This window comes from Scylla paramamosain, chromosome 2 (genome assembly GCF_035594125.1).
Source record: "Scylla paramamosain isolate STU-SP2022 chromosome 2, ASM3559412v1, whole genome shotgun sequence".
Lineage (NCBI taxonomy): Eukaryota > Metazoa > Arthropoda > Malacostraca > Decapoda > Portunidae > Scylla > Scylla paramamosain.
The window spans coordinates 10,992,501-11,007,279 of record NC_087152.1 but is presented as its reverse complement, the minus strand read 5'-3'; the positions used below and the strand labels follow the sequence as shown (position 1 = coordinate 11,007,279).

At 41.1% G+C, this 14,779-nt stretch overlaps 1 protein-coding gene and 1 long non-coding RNA gene across 2 annotated transcripts in view; one reads left to right on the top strand and one right to left on the bottom strand.

Moving 5' to 3' along the window:
* The first annotated feature begins 5,199 nt into the window (after positions 1-5,199).
* On the top strand, positions 5,200-10,189 carry LOC135109895 (uncharacterized). Its single transcript, XR_010272945.1, has 2 exons — positions 5,200-6,925; positions 9,641-10,189. It is a non-coding gene; the product is annotated as an uncharacterized LOC135109895 (long non-coding RNA).
* LOC135109892 (uncharacterized) overlaps positions 9,972-14,779 on the bottom strand; it is a 14,076-nt gene continuing 9,268 nt past the window's right edge. Inside the window, exons 12-13 of the mRNA XM_064021726.1 lie at positions 14,393-14,581; positions 9,972-14,026 (exon numbers count right to left, since the gene is read on the bottom strand). Of these exons, the coding sequence (XP_063877796.1) occupies positions 13,808-14,026; positions 14,393-14,581 (408 nt within the window). The 3' untranslated portion in view covers positions 9,972-13,807. The remainder of the gene's footprint in view (positions 14,027-14,392; positions 14,582-14,779) is intronic.

The following is a 14,779-nucleotide window of genomic DNA, read 5'->3' as shown; positions in this document are numbered from 1 at the left end:
GAGGCGTTTACACCATGCTTTGTAGCGTGTGACGTGAGGAAGTCCATTGTGTTGAAAAAAAAAAAAAATCACCAAGTTCCAACACCAAAGATGTCACAGCCTCTACTGTATGTTCCTTGGTCCACACGTGTCCAGCCCTTTAAAGGCAGTGGCAAGTAGCAAGTAGTAATGATGATTATATACAATATTTTTGTTATGAATATTCATGTAACAAAGACTTAATACGTCACTGGAGGACATTCACCTATGTCAACGGGGGAACACTCAAAAACATTTAAGGAAAAAAAAAGTGTCGGCGTCCTTGACGCTTAACCTATACACAAGTCTTGGCTGGTCTGCTGGAAAGTGGCGAGCTGCCACTACGAGACTGTGCAGGGCAGTACGTGAGTTAACACATTTTTTCTGTTTGGTGCGTTATCATTTATACATGTAGGCTGCGAGACTGATAAGAAGAGAAATATATGATGAGTGGTATTATATTATTATTATTATTATTATTATTATTATTATTATTATTATTATTATTATTATTATAGACAGTAGTAGCAGTAGTAGAAATCTACAAGAAATAACCAGAGATGAGGATTTCATGGATAGAGACCTTTGGAGAAGATTCGTAGAGGCCGGACACTGACAGGCATTGCCTACCTTGCGTCTGGTGAGAAAAGGTGAGAAATTATTATTATTATAGACAGTAGTAGCAGTAGTAGTAGTAATAATAGTAGTAGTAGTAGTAGTAGTAGTAGTAGTAGCACCACCACCACCACCACCACCAACAGCAACAACAACAGCATCATCATCAACAGCAACAACAACAACAACAACAACAACAACAATGACGACGACGACGACGGCAGCAGCAGCGGCGGCGGCGGCGGCGGCAAGACCAGCGTAGTAGTAATAACGGTAGTAGTAGTAGTGGCAGTAGTAGTAGTAGTAGTAGTAGTAGTAGTAGTAGTAGTAGTAGTAGTAGTAGTAGAAGGATAAAGATATTATCATGAGTTATTTATATTATTTAAATGATGCATTTTTTTCCCCTTGTTTTTTGTTTGTGACGGGCATGCGTTCGTCCACGTGTGTGTGTGTGTGTGTGTGTGTGTGTGTGTGTGTGTGTGTGTGTGTGTGTGTGTGTGTGTGTGTGTGTGTATGCAGGTGTGTGTGCAGGTGTGATTCACTCGTGTCAAGGTGGAATCAGGCCGCGACGCACATCAGCCCTTGGTGGCACACGTCAGGCTAGGTTGGTGTGGATTATAAGAGCTCTCATGTATCCTTAGCAAACATGAAAATAAAGTTAAATCTTATTACGAGACTGACGAAAACCTTCCCAACGACCTCTGATGTATTTATTTTACTTTTTTTTTGTCTAGATGCTAAAACCTGTGCCCGTCTCTTACGGTTTCCTGTGTTACGCCGCTTACATGCGCAGGCTTTGCAGTAGTAGTAGTAGTAGTAGTAGTAGTTGTTGTTGTTGTTCTTGTTATTGTTGTTGTTGTTGTTTGTTGTTGACCTTCCTCCTCCTCCTCCTTCCCTCCTCCTCCACCTCCACCTCCTCTTCTCGGATGAAATAATAGCTGGCGTCGAACACGTCCCTTTCCTTCTCTTCCCTTGCAAAACGAGTCACTCCAGGTTCTGCAGGCTCAGTCATGCCTCTTTGTCATTCCAAAGGTCACTGAGGAGAGGTAGGCCTCGCATCTTATAGGAGGATGTTTGCTTTACTCTCTCTCTCTCTCTCTCTCTCTCTCTCTCTCTCTCTCTCTCTCTCTCTCTCTCTCTCTCTCTCTCTCTCTCTCTCTCTCTCTCAACATTCCTGACAAGTTTAAACAAATGTTCTGCAAACGAGTGCTCATAACATTATACAGGAAGGAGAACAATATGAGCTTACAGTGGCGCTGATGAATATAATTTGTTCAGTACACAGCAAATACCAAAGCAACCGTACAAAACACACACACACACACACATGGCAATATTTCATGTGACAACGCACAACAAAGTTGTTTACGTACTTAAACATCCTTTTTATAGAATTTGTTATTTGCATCACATTCTAAACAAAGATACTGCAACACTCACTTTGTAAAGTTAGGCAAGGATGATGGCGTAATCATATTATACAGGATGACCCATAAGTATGTATTTATCTGTATATGTATTTATTATTACTATTTTACTTTTTTACAAGTTGAGAATATAACAAAAATTTGAGTGAAGAAATTGATAAAGAAGCGTTTATAATTGACTAAGTTGTATAACTTTCTGTAGAAATAATATTAAACTAAGATATAAAGACAATACTGTGTTCTTACTTTAATTAGGGCCACCCTGTTTACCTACAAATGACGAAGAGATGATCTTTAATTTTTATTTATTTATTTATTTATTTATCTATTTTATCTATTTATTGGTGGGAGGAAGAGTGTGAAACGGAGCGAGCTTTTCCTTTGTTTTTATTTTATTTATGTTTTTCTTAGTTTCTTGCGCCAATCTCCTCTATATAAAAATCCTCTCTCTCTCTCTCTCTCTCTCTCTCTCTCTCTCTCTCTCTCTCTCTCTCTCTCTCTCTCTCTCTCTCTCTCTCTCTCTCTCTCTCTCTCATTTGGCTTGAGCACACTGTCAATGGTTGTCAGCAGCTAGTAATTATTAATGTTGGTGTTCAGCACAGCAATTTCTCGACTTTCACCTTCGCTTTCATACACCAACCGGAAATGCGTCTCAGCTGAGTGCACGATCCACAAACCACGTCAGGATGTTCAACTTTTCTCCAAATCAGATTCATGCTGCTGCTGCTGATGATGATAACGTTGATGATGGTGATGATGATGATGATGATGATGATGATGATAACGATGATAATGATGATGATGATGATGATGATGATGATGATGATGATGATAATAATAATAATAATAATAATAATAATAATAATAATAATAATAATAATACCACCACCACCACCACCACCAGTAGTAGTAGTAGTAGTAGTAACAACACCAACAGTGGCAGTAGCACCAACAGTAGTAGTAGCACTTTTTTGGTCATACAGAGAATTCGTCATATTTCTATTCAAATAAATCATAACAAAGATAAGTACGTACGCATTATATAACCATTTCACAAATTTCTATTTATCATATTCAACTTCACTTTTATCAAAATCACCTGTACTGAGGTAAAACAGTTTATTTACCCACACCCTCATATCATCACTAGATATAATGCAATACACGTGCCATTCCCACCCCCACTACCGATACTCCCTCGCTCCATCCAAAGTCCAGCGGTGGGTTGCATCAGGTGTTTACAGCTGGCCTTGTTTCATTGAAGTCTGCTTAAACATCTTGAATCCGCCCCCTCTTCTCTTCCTTCCCCCTCGCTGAAACTTATGTCTAGCTAACCTTGTGCAGTACCGTGGTGTAATCCATCGTAGGCTACATGGTGTGAAATAATGAGAGAGAGAGAGAGAGAGAGAGAGAGAGAGAGAGAGAGAGATCGGTCAGCTACAGGATATATAAAATAAAGAAGCTTCCGAGTTACACACACACACACACACACACACACACACACACACATACTTTGGCAGTAAACATCATTGAGCATGGCTGAGTACGTGCCGTGTAGTCAGTCAGCAGCAGGCGGCGGCAACTCGTGGGGGAAGCGGGGCCGACGAGACAAGTTCAGACTCAGATAAACTGATTACATACCATGTCCACTAATCACCCTCAAAACAAGAAGTTGGGACACGTGGAGCAACAATGCTGCTCTACTTATTACGACATTTCACGTAATCTTTTTTTTATCGATGTATTGACACTAGAGGATTTTGTAAATTTCTCCCGAAGATGACAAGTTTTCCCGTTGATATCTTGAGAGGAAAGAACTCTAACATTTGGCAACAGCGCCTGAGCTTCCTCATGTCCCGCCACCATCATCGCGCAGCCACCACCATCACAATTTTTCTGAGATTACAGTATCGCTACGTAGTATGTCATGTACTATAATGCCAGCCTTCAAATTACAAATGATGCCTCAATTTTAAGCTGTTCCCGTCTCTCGGTTACCACTATTTACTACCGTTATGAAAACCTCAACATCCACCTAAAAATAATACAGGGATTTCCACGTGTAGGCTTATTGTTTTTTTTTTTTTTTTTTAACTTTCTTGATGTTACGGTCCCATCTCACCATGACTACTACTATGGAGAATAAAAATAATAAATAAATAAACAAATTAAAATATAAACTACTCCTTATACTACTATAGTTACGATGACAGCAATTCCCTTCTAACATGTGGATTTATGTGTAGTAATACAACATAAAAAAGTGATAATGCCGACTTTCAATACCACCATCACTACCAGCAACAGTATAAACAAAAAAAAAAACAAATAAATAAATAAATAATAATAAGTGTTAATGATGGTTATTTTTTCTTCGTGTCACCTTTCATCAGTCACCACCCCTAATACGAAACCTGAGCAACAACAAACTATAGTCATAATAGCTGTCACCACCATGCTATCACCACCGCCGCTGCACCACGCCGCCATAACAACAACAGTAACATGCATCGACACTGGTAGCAACATTCCCTCACCGCACCGTTACTCCCTTAGTATCAGCCACTCGAATGTTAATCACTCATCACTCATACACTTGCACTCTTGACTAATGTCGTTGTTGACCTATACGTCCTAAGTACAACGTAACTGTCTATATTCCGTCACTTACATTGCAGGACTGCATTTTCAAATATTTTGTCATATCTCGACTACTTTTAAAAGGTTCTATTATAATTTTGGGGGTTTCAAGAGTATTTAGATCAAATCAAAGAAAAATAACACATGTTCTCTGTGACCTTTAGAATTTTTATTTTCATTAGAGAACAAAGCGCTTACTCATTTAATTTTAACATCTATGTGTGTAGGTTTCTGCCCAAGTGATCTTAGGACATCACTTAGACAAACACACATGATACATCTAATCAAGTGTCTAATTCCTCAATCTTGTAATTTCCTGTCTAGTTCTTAACCCAAATGGAATTAAGGAAATGGTAAAATCATAAAAAAAAGTGAGATATGAAATTAAAAGAAAAGGTGTGGCAGAAAAGATAATGAGTGGTATTGATAGAAATAAAACAAAGAACACGCAACACAACAACAACAACAACAACAACAAAAACAACAGGTGGAACAGAGATAAAAACATAACAGCCTCTTAGCAACTTATCCTCCCTCTTCATTAACGAGTCACTACCATAATAACTGAGGCTATTTGAATGGTCTTGATTAACCATTCTATTAGTTGCCAGCCATTCTGTAACAATCGCATCACCACTCACTTGCGACTGAAACCTGAAGTTTGTTACGGCGTAGATCTTCTCGGGCTAAAATATTCACGTGTTTATCCACGAGATTTTTCAAAAGCTCAAATATAGAGGTAGAAGTGTTGGTTGATTGGATGTATGCGGTACTTTACGTGTGTGTGTGTGTGTGTGTGTGTGTGACTCATGGCTGAAGGTTGTAGCTGCCTGAACCAGTTATTATAGGACTTCTCTCTCTCTCTCTCTCTCTCTCTCTCTCTCTCTCTCTCTCTCTCTCTCTCTCTCTCTCTCTCTCTTATCAGTGGGGCGACAGCTGCGATAAGTTTTAAAATAAATCCCTCACTCCATGGAAACACTTACCAGAAATGAACAGAGAAAAAAATATATCCATACTACAATGTGTAGTAAACAGATGGTATATTTGGTAAGGAAACCAAAGGAAATATTGCCATAAATAGTGCCACACAACCCTCAGTGGCCTGTGATGTGAAACTGTCCCATGTTTGTTCGTGTTGTGTTTTTATTTATTTATTTATTTATTTATTTATTTATTATTATTATTATTTTTTTTTACTTTTCTTTATCCTTAATTTACTTATGTACCTACGCGAAGTTATGAACTGAAATACTTCAAATAGCACAATCATGTAGTGTGGTGATGGGAAATGTTTAAAATTGAGAGGAAGTGTTTAGAGTGCAGGCTTTCAAGGCACGTGCCAACTACCACACGTGTCAGACAGGGCCGCAGCCTTACCTCGAGCCACCACTTGTGCCCTGCTCAACCCGAATGTCATCTGAAGAGAGAAACTGATTGGTAGCTGAAAGATACAAAAATTCATAATAAGTTTTTTTTTCTTTTTTTTTTTCTCTTTTTTTTTTTTTTTTTTTTACTGTTACTTATGAGCATGTGCAATTTCTTTTACGAAAATGCCTACATGATGAGTAACCTCGCATATATCAGTTCAAGGAAAGATATACGAGTTTACCTTCGGTATACTACATGGAATAGTTCCTTTGCTGTACGTACAGTGTCTTGTCAGGTGAGTATGGGAGGCGGGGGAACAACACTACGGGGCCACGGCCACCACTGTTTGTTTTTGATACTGACGTCATGCAGTGATACACACCAACCATAACCCTGTTACCAAAGAACCGTCAGGCAGCGAATCAGAAGAGGGATTGCGTGGCGTCTGGGAGTGTTTAAACAACATATCGACCAATGAGAAGAAGGTTGTGTGGCTCAGGCAGCCCTTAAAAGACACGTGCGCATGTCCCGTGCGCCATCACTCCTCTGGAAGCGAAGGTAAACAGGTATTACGCCTGCTCTCATTGTACGTAGTTCTATATTTGTGTGTCACATCTCCATCATGTCGGACGCTTACTTCGATAAGTACGACCACTACAACTTCGACGAGAAGCTGGTGCATTCGCGGGGTAGTGGGAAGAACAGGACGAAGATGGAGGCGGAGCAGAACAAGCACCATGAAACGGACGGACACACCAGGAAGATTGTCAATAACATGAAGAATAACATCACCAACAACAGGATAGCTGAGAACACGAGCATAAAACACTAAGTGTGGCTCTATCCGTAATATGGTGGTAAGTATGAACAATGACTATTGTAATTACTGCATTCAGCATGAACACAAAACCTAGGTTATTATGAACGCGTTGGCTCCCCAACAGAGCTCCACGGAATGTCAAGTAATGGCACTGAAATCTTTAAGCAGGAACATCAGTCTAGGTAATCTCGTACGTCACACGTCCGATATTTCCCTCTCCCCTTGTTATCTAAGCATTGTTGTCTTGTGATCGATATACTGGTGTGTTGAGGCGGATGTCTTATTTCATAATGTATTATTGTGTATCAAATAATAGGCATAAAGTTTTCTGTTGTTAAGAGGCGGCTTTGCGCAAAGCAATACGTAGTTGGCAGAAAGCCTGTTACTTGGTTAGCTGGCGCAGCATTTTGAGCTCTTCCGGTGCGAGACGAGACAGCCAAGTGGAGACTGTTCTATTTAGTGACAATTATGCCGACATTTCTTGGAGGTGTTTAAGTATACGCTAGCTAACTCGATCTGTATACACTGTATGTATGTAGCTACGTAATAGTATATAGACTACATATTCAAGTGCGTGTTGGTACATCTAAGATATCAAGTTAATAAAGCAAATAATGAACCGCAATAATCGGGTAAGGCCCTTATAAATGATGACAACGCAAAGGATAGAGAAGTGGCACATTGTTATAGGTAGGTGCGTCTCGCCGAGCTCAGGGTGACTCCAGCCAAGTCAGGGCCAGAAGGAAGTTGCCAGCTCGGCCGGGTGGCGCAACCACAAACAGCTTCAATTATTTCCCTACTTGCATAATCAAATGCATGGCTGTTGAGCTAAATGGCCTTAATGGAATGGTATGATCACTCGTCTTGGTCTACGCATAGCCACAAGACCTAACAAAGGCCTACTTAGGTCAAGGTGTTAAGTCTCCTCTCTGTGTGTGTGTGTGTGTGTGTGTGTTGCCAACGGCTGTTCGTCTCCCCATTATTCCTCGCAGCTTCCTGAAGGGCCAATACGAGCACGGATGTCTTAAAGCTGCACTGTACAATAGGTTTTTCTCTTTCTTTAAAGTCTCCTATCATTCGTAACGTCATTAGGTGGTGTGATTTTACTGCGCAAAACCTTGGATATAGAAAGCTTTATACTGGTCTACTATTTTTCTGACAGGTAACATGCTGAGGTTCGAAGGACGGCATGCTTGCTAGACACTTGATGTACAGTCTCTCTCTCTCTCTCTCTCTCTCTCTCTCTCTCTCTCTCTCTCTCTCTCTCTCTCTCTCTCTCTCTACACACACACACACACACACACACACACACACACACACACACACACACACATATGTGATAGCCTCGGGAACCAGCATGGAGGCCATCTAGTACTAGACAAAATGTTCTTGATTTACCTAATGTTCTCAATTTATTCTAGCAAGACGAGAATATTAGAAAAAAAAATGGTGGTGAGGAATATGTTAATGTATTTTTAGACCAGGACGTAAGACATTTCAGTAAAATCGGTCTTAACGTTGCCGTATATAACTACGGAATCCTAATTAATGGGAAAAATTCAGCACAATGCTCTAAATTTTATGTGAACTTAAAAGTAGTCCGTGATAAAGCAGCGTCTTGGCTCCACCCCTCCGCGGCCCGGCCCGATGGCCACGCATCAGCTGTTACCAGGCAGCTGAGGCGGGGCGCCCCGGCAGGAAAGACGCCGGTGTGTGGCGTGAGGGACGTCCGCTTGACCAGTTTTTTTAGTCCACAGTAATGAGTACACTGTTGACAGAATCACAAAGCAGGACTAGTCCCATACCCAGTACCCATACAGCGTACACTCTTAAACCCAGCCCCATATCCAGTACCTGTACACACTTACACTCAGCCCCATATCCAGTACCTGTACACACTTACACCCAGCCCCATATCCAGTACCTGTACACTCTTATACCCAGCCCCATACCCAGTACCTGTACACTCTTACACCCAGTACCTATACTGTATAGTAGAATAATTTGTTTCCTATGGTTCGCCTCGTGTCGCTAGATGACTTCTTGTTCCCTTTTCACCCTATCGCCTTGCCCACAGAATCACAGAACCAGACCGTAGACCCCATATAGTACCCATCCATAGGCCAGATTCCATACAGTTCTGAAAAGGAGCAGAATATCATGGTTTGCTGCGCCTCAAGATTTCTTTCCAATCCCCCCGCCAGCCACTCAGCCGACACCAACTGTCAGCGGCGGGACTCGTGTTTATGCCATCGTGTGCACATTGCTGTTGAAAACTCGTAGTTAATGTTGACTTAGCACAACTCGGGTCCATGCAGGCGTTCTGTGAAATACAGTATTGGATTAATCCTTAATCCTGTATAGAACTGAGTAAATAACACGGGCGTTCGTTAACCGTCCCTATTAATGACTCGCCCAAGTCATGAATTGGTTTACTGATAATGATAGTAGTGCACGAAGAGGGAGCTTACCATACTAGTGACATGCATTGTTTTAACTAGCTTGTATCTGGTCTGATCCAGTTTATCGTAACTCGGAATTGTTCAGACAGGCTTTTTTTTTTTTTTTTTTTTCCTTAACACAAAAATTTATGGAGCTTAAATCGGTAACTGAATGGCAAGTAGTGAGTGGCATTCGTGTGATATGGATTTTTTTTTTTTTTAATTCTTTAATTACAATGTCTAGTTTAACAACCGAGACGTGAGGTGTGCTTTTGGTAGTTTCTTCACCTGATTTTTTTTTTTTCTTTCAGATAATTGTCAATCGAACCAAAGCGTAGAATTCTGGACCTGGACGTGGACCGCCTTTGGGATGAGTATGGGACCACAGCTGCCGTCTTTGTGACTAAGCTCTGCTGGTAGGAGGCTGACGGTGTCCCGCACCTCACCACCTCATCATGACTTACAGGAATTCATGGAGGTTGTTATGTTCCAGTTAAGTTTAGCGGAGTTACGTACATGTACTGCCAATCTGAATACACCGCCCCCACTTCCCTTCGAGTCAGCCTCTCGCTAGGCAGCCCTAGCCGGGCAGCAGTCATCCCTTGTCTTATTTAAGTTACGTAGCTCTTGTGCTATTGGCAGTTTTTTTTTTTTTTAGGGTACTTTTTAATGGAAACGGTGTATCAGAAGTAGATTGCAATGGTGTAAGCTGAGAGAGTAACACCTTGAGGCTCGCGAGGGATTCTGTTGACCTGATACGCTATTGTTGAAGTGCGTGCTGGTGGCTGTGTTGTGTTGCCAGTAGCCAATGAGCTTCTTTCCCTGTTGTGATGAATAAAGTGGTTTTGTAAAATACTTAATTCCATGTGTTTATTATTTATAATTATATTGCCTCCATGCCAGTGTGATACAGAAACTACAGATTAAATTACATGCATTGTTTTGAAAATTATTACATAACAATTTATAAAGTACGTACATGTAAGCGGTTAATATTTATACATGGACAGTTTTGTCTCGGGATAACTTAATATCTCACACTAATATAATTCATCTTTGGTTCGTCTAGCACAGATAAGTGACTATTGTGTTACGAACAAAACACAGCAGCGGCGGGAATTGCGTCAAACCTATCAGCCGTTGACACATGCATTGCATTTGATGACAGCTTTTCTGAGTTAAAGTTGCATTCTAATCCTAAGTACGTATTTCACCTTTATTTGATGACAGCCTATTCTTCAGGCCAGACCTACTAGTATACCAGACCCTGTTCACCTTGCCGGTGGTACAACTTATCCGTGACATGGTGTTTACTAACACCGCTGTCAGTGCACGACAAGCAATGCACACTTCACAATACACTCCACATCGACACGCCTGCATAGTAACACCTGCAACAATGGGTAGGTAATGTTTTGTGGTAACAAATTTTACAGCCTTAGAAAATCGAATGATAAACGAAAAAAAAATTGCAAATACAATATGCTCGTGGTATAGTCAACAAAATATACATTTGTAACCCATTACATCTAAAGTAATATACAGGACATCATTCACTTTGTGGCGACGCACAGTATATTCGCTTAATCAAACAACATTGCACAGTACTGAAAGGTTACTGTTGTTGGTCTGTACTGTGCACGCTTGACGCAGGACAAGGTAACCTACAAGACTCTCTGCATCAGTTTGAGGCATTTATGTACACGGCGATGCTTGGTACATTTTTGGCACGAGTGTTCCCCCTAGAGGGATAGAAGCATGGAAACTCCATGCAACTAGAAGTAACAATACTTTAAAGGTATATCTACCTTCACAAGTCCTCAGTACAGAGTACATACCTGTAGTTACTAGGTCAAAGATTGTTAGCTACGTCCACCTGTGCCAAGAAGCACCAGCCTCAGCCACAAAGTTATGGTATCACGCTGAAGTTCCTTACGACTAGTGGACGACTATTGGACGACGTGCGCTCGCAGGTGGGCACACTTACCAGGCCACGCTTCGCCCCACTTCAGGCTGAGGCGTCTGCACCTCCAGCCCTCGCAAGGAGGGTGAGCACAGCCGGAACTACGAGCTGGTATAGACGATGGCACAACAGTTTGCCAAAGTGTTGAGTATTTTAACAGTTTAAAGGCAAGGCAGATCCGAGGTTAGGGACAAGAGTTGCGATGGTGAGTGGAGCATTCCGGACCTGCCCTGCTTAACAACTACACTGGTCATGTACATACTTCATTCCCAGGAACTTCATACTTCATCCTCTCTAACTAATTTCATAATAATGCGTTGAACCGTTATCAAAATTAATCTAGGCATTAACAACTTCACAATGGTTTGTACAGTAATCAGTCTGTTATTTGATTCTTCATATGACCTGCAACATGCATGGCTTTAGTACTGTTTAGCTACATGCGGAATGCAGTTTGAGTAGTTGCTCAAGATATCAATGAATTCATACGATTTTCTTACTTAATCGTCCTCCCAATTGACTTTTCATGTGTATGCACTTATTAAATTTGGAAAATTTATCACCGAAATCCGCATTCCTAATTCAAATTCATCAACGTTTCTACACTATTGAGCACAAGACTCGAGGTTATACACAACAAAGTTATTATCTGCCTGATACCTATACTCTACAAAGCCTAGGAGGGAATGGTAGCGTCAAGGAGGAGCAGGAGGAGAAGTAAGTTGAAGAGTAAGAGTTTATTATCTAAAACTACTGAGGGACTATTTTACAGTCGCTGTTGTTCTCTGGTATGTCTACCAAGAACCTCTCATGCTGCTACGGGTGAGCATTACTAAGGCCTACCATTCTGGGGGTGGATAGTGTGAGGTCAAGAGGCTAATAGAGCGACTGCGGGAACGAGAATGTACTAAAGTGAAATAAGAATTCCATCTCCGTATACTATAAAAGCAAGAGTATGGAATAAATTGAAAAAAAATATATTAAATATATACAGGATGTGAAGATAGTGAACAGTTAAAAAAAAGGCAGAACTACTATTTGGATATAATGTAAAAATATGTTAAGACGAAACTACCTAGTATGAGAGAGAGAGAGAGAGAGAGAGAGAGAGAGAGAGATTAATATCTTAGAGAAGTAAAGCTGAAAAATCTGCTCAAATTCAGAGTACTGACCTTCGCAAGAAATGTACAAACACCTGTGAGGAAGGACCTGAAGACTTTTTTTATTGTTCTTGTCACGCTGTTCAAGTTCCCAGCATTGATGAGTTATATAGAGATAGATAAACACATACGTACCTAGATATATATAGAATATAGATAGATATATGGCTAGATAGATAGATAGGTAGATAGTATATAGATGCAGACTGATAGATAAATATGTAGATTAATGGTCTAATGATACTGAATAGAAGGAAATAATAATGTAATGCAGATTAGACGCATTGCGCATTACATTACAGCTTTGTTAGTACGCACATGAGTGAGCCTTATGAATACTAGTAAAGCTGATCCATCACATCACCTGGCTAATACTGCGCTGTTTGTACCTGTGATCGTAATTATTGCATGACAGGTGGAAACTAACAATGATTGAAATATTGTTTGAGTCTTCTCACGAAAGAAGAATATAGGTGTTTAAATGTATACGTATGTGTAGTTCTGAATATCAGATGAACAAGGTATACTTTTCAGTGTTGAATGCATAGTGAACATGTGGAGATGCATGGCGGTCACACTCAATAAAGATTAATGCGTGAAGGTTTAAACTGATGATTCTCCTCAATGGATGAATACAGTTTCAGTTTGTATTGTAGTTGAGTTCTGAGCAGATATTCCACTCAATATAATTTCACAGGCAACCTTAGGGCGGACAAATTTCAAGAAATAATAAAAAAAAACATTATACGATGACGGAAAACGATTAATGATTGTGACATTATTAGAAAAAATTCTCATGGATGAAATACTCACACTTTCGTGCCAGTATTTCACACCTAGTCAGGAGAGCCACGCTAGTTCACCCATATGTAAACATTAAGTTTATACACTTTGTGCAACGTACGTAAACTTGTGATTAGAGTTCCTGTCCACAGTTTTAGTGGAAGTAGACAAGTCTGAGGGCGTGTGTGTGTATGATTACCTCGCTGACCCAACGAACGTGACGGTTTCTGGTACATATTAGATTAACTAATTAGGTGTGTGTTTGATGCGCCCAAGGTGTGGCTCAGATCACACGCCAGCCACAACACACATCGCTGCTCGCCAAGTTTGGTTATACATGCCATGGATACTTTTATCACAATACAATGAGTGAGCATTTTTTTGACCCAGTTGAATTTATACCACCATTCCATGTTTCTAGAAGTGAGCTGCATTGTTTGTGCTGATCATTGTGGACAGAAATCCCTTGCATTGTAACTGAGTATTGTCGATGCCTATTGACGCTGGAGCCACACACCCGCCGTGTTTCATGTGAGGATGCTGGGGCCTGCCAGGTCAATATAGCTCCGGCGTCAGTCCACCAGATGGCAGGGCTTGGTGGTCTGGCGCCTCCACAACAGGAAACCCACAAAGATCCCCACACACGTACCCAAGATGGCCATGGAGAAACCAAGGCCCGCCATGCTGCCTGCCGTGTACCCTGCCTTCAGGTAGCGAATGGACCTGTGCCTCATGTGTGGGTGCAGCGCCTCCGTGGTGGTGGTGAGGGAGCCGCTCTTGATGGTCACGAACTGCAGCAGTGGTGGTGGTGATGGTGGTGAAGAGGTTTTATGGCATTAATTACAACGCGTGAGTGGAAACGTGAACAGGTTGCTATGGGATCAATTAACGAGTAATTTTTATTTAAATCTCACATGAAGATAGGCATTTTCAAAGTAAGTTTCCTATGACATGAACTCTTTCAAGGAGGTTTCAAGACTGATCCTCTGTTCTTTTTTTTTTTTTTTCTATCTAACATTTCTATGGGAACTGGCATTAAGTGGGCCTTTTTATTCTTTTTTTTTTTTTTTGCCATTGACCAGTGGCCCTCTTTCACAAAAAAAATAAATAAATAAAAAATACATACTACCGGCTCAGTAACATGGCCGTCCACTTACCAGCTTTTTCTTCGACGAGAGATCCAGCTTGACGGAGACGTTGTGGTTCTGCGTGATGTCATGGAGAAGCTTGTACGCATCCGCCATGAGGAGCTGCGGTCGTGGGGTGATGATAGGTCCCGTGACGTCTGGCTTCTCCAGCAGCACGAACCACACGTCCACTTCCCCGGTGCTCTGGCGGCTGCTCAGCTGTGGCCGGGAGGTGGTGGGTGAAGGGCGGAGCAGGAATATATAATGGAGAACTATATTTATAGCACTTTTCTGTGTCTTAGAGTTAACATACGCCACTCAAAGATACCTCGTCTTACCAGTATACCTCTCTCTCTCTCTCTCTCTCTCTCTCACACACACACACACACACACACACACACACACACACACGCACAC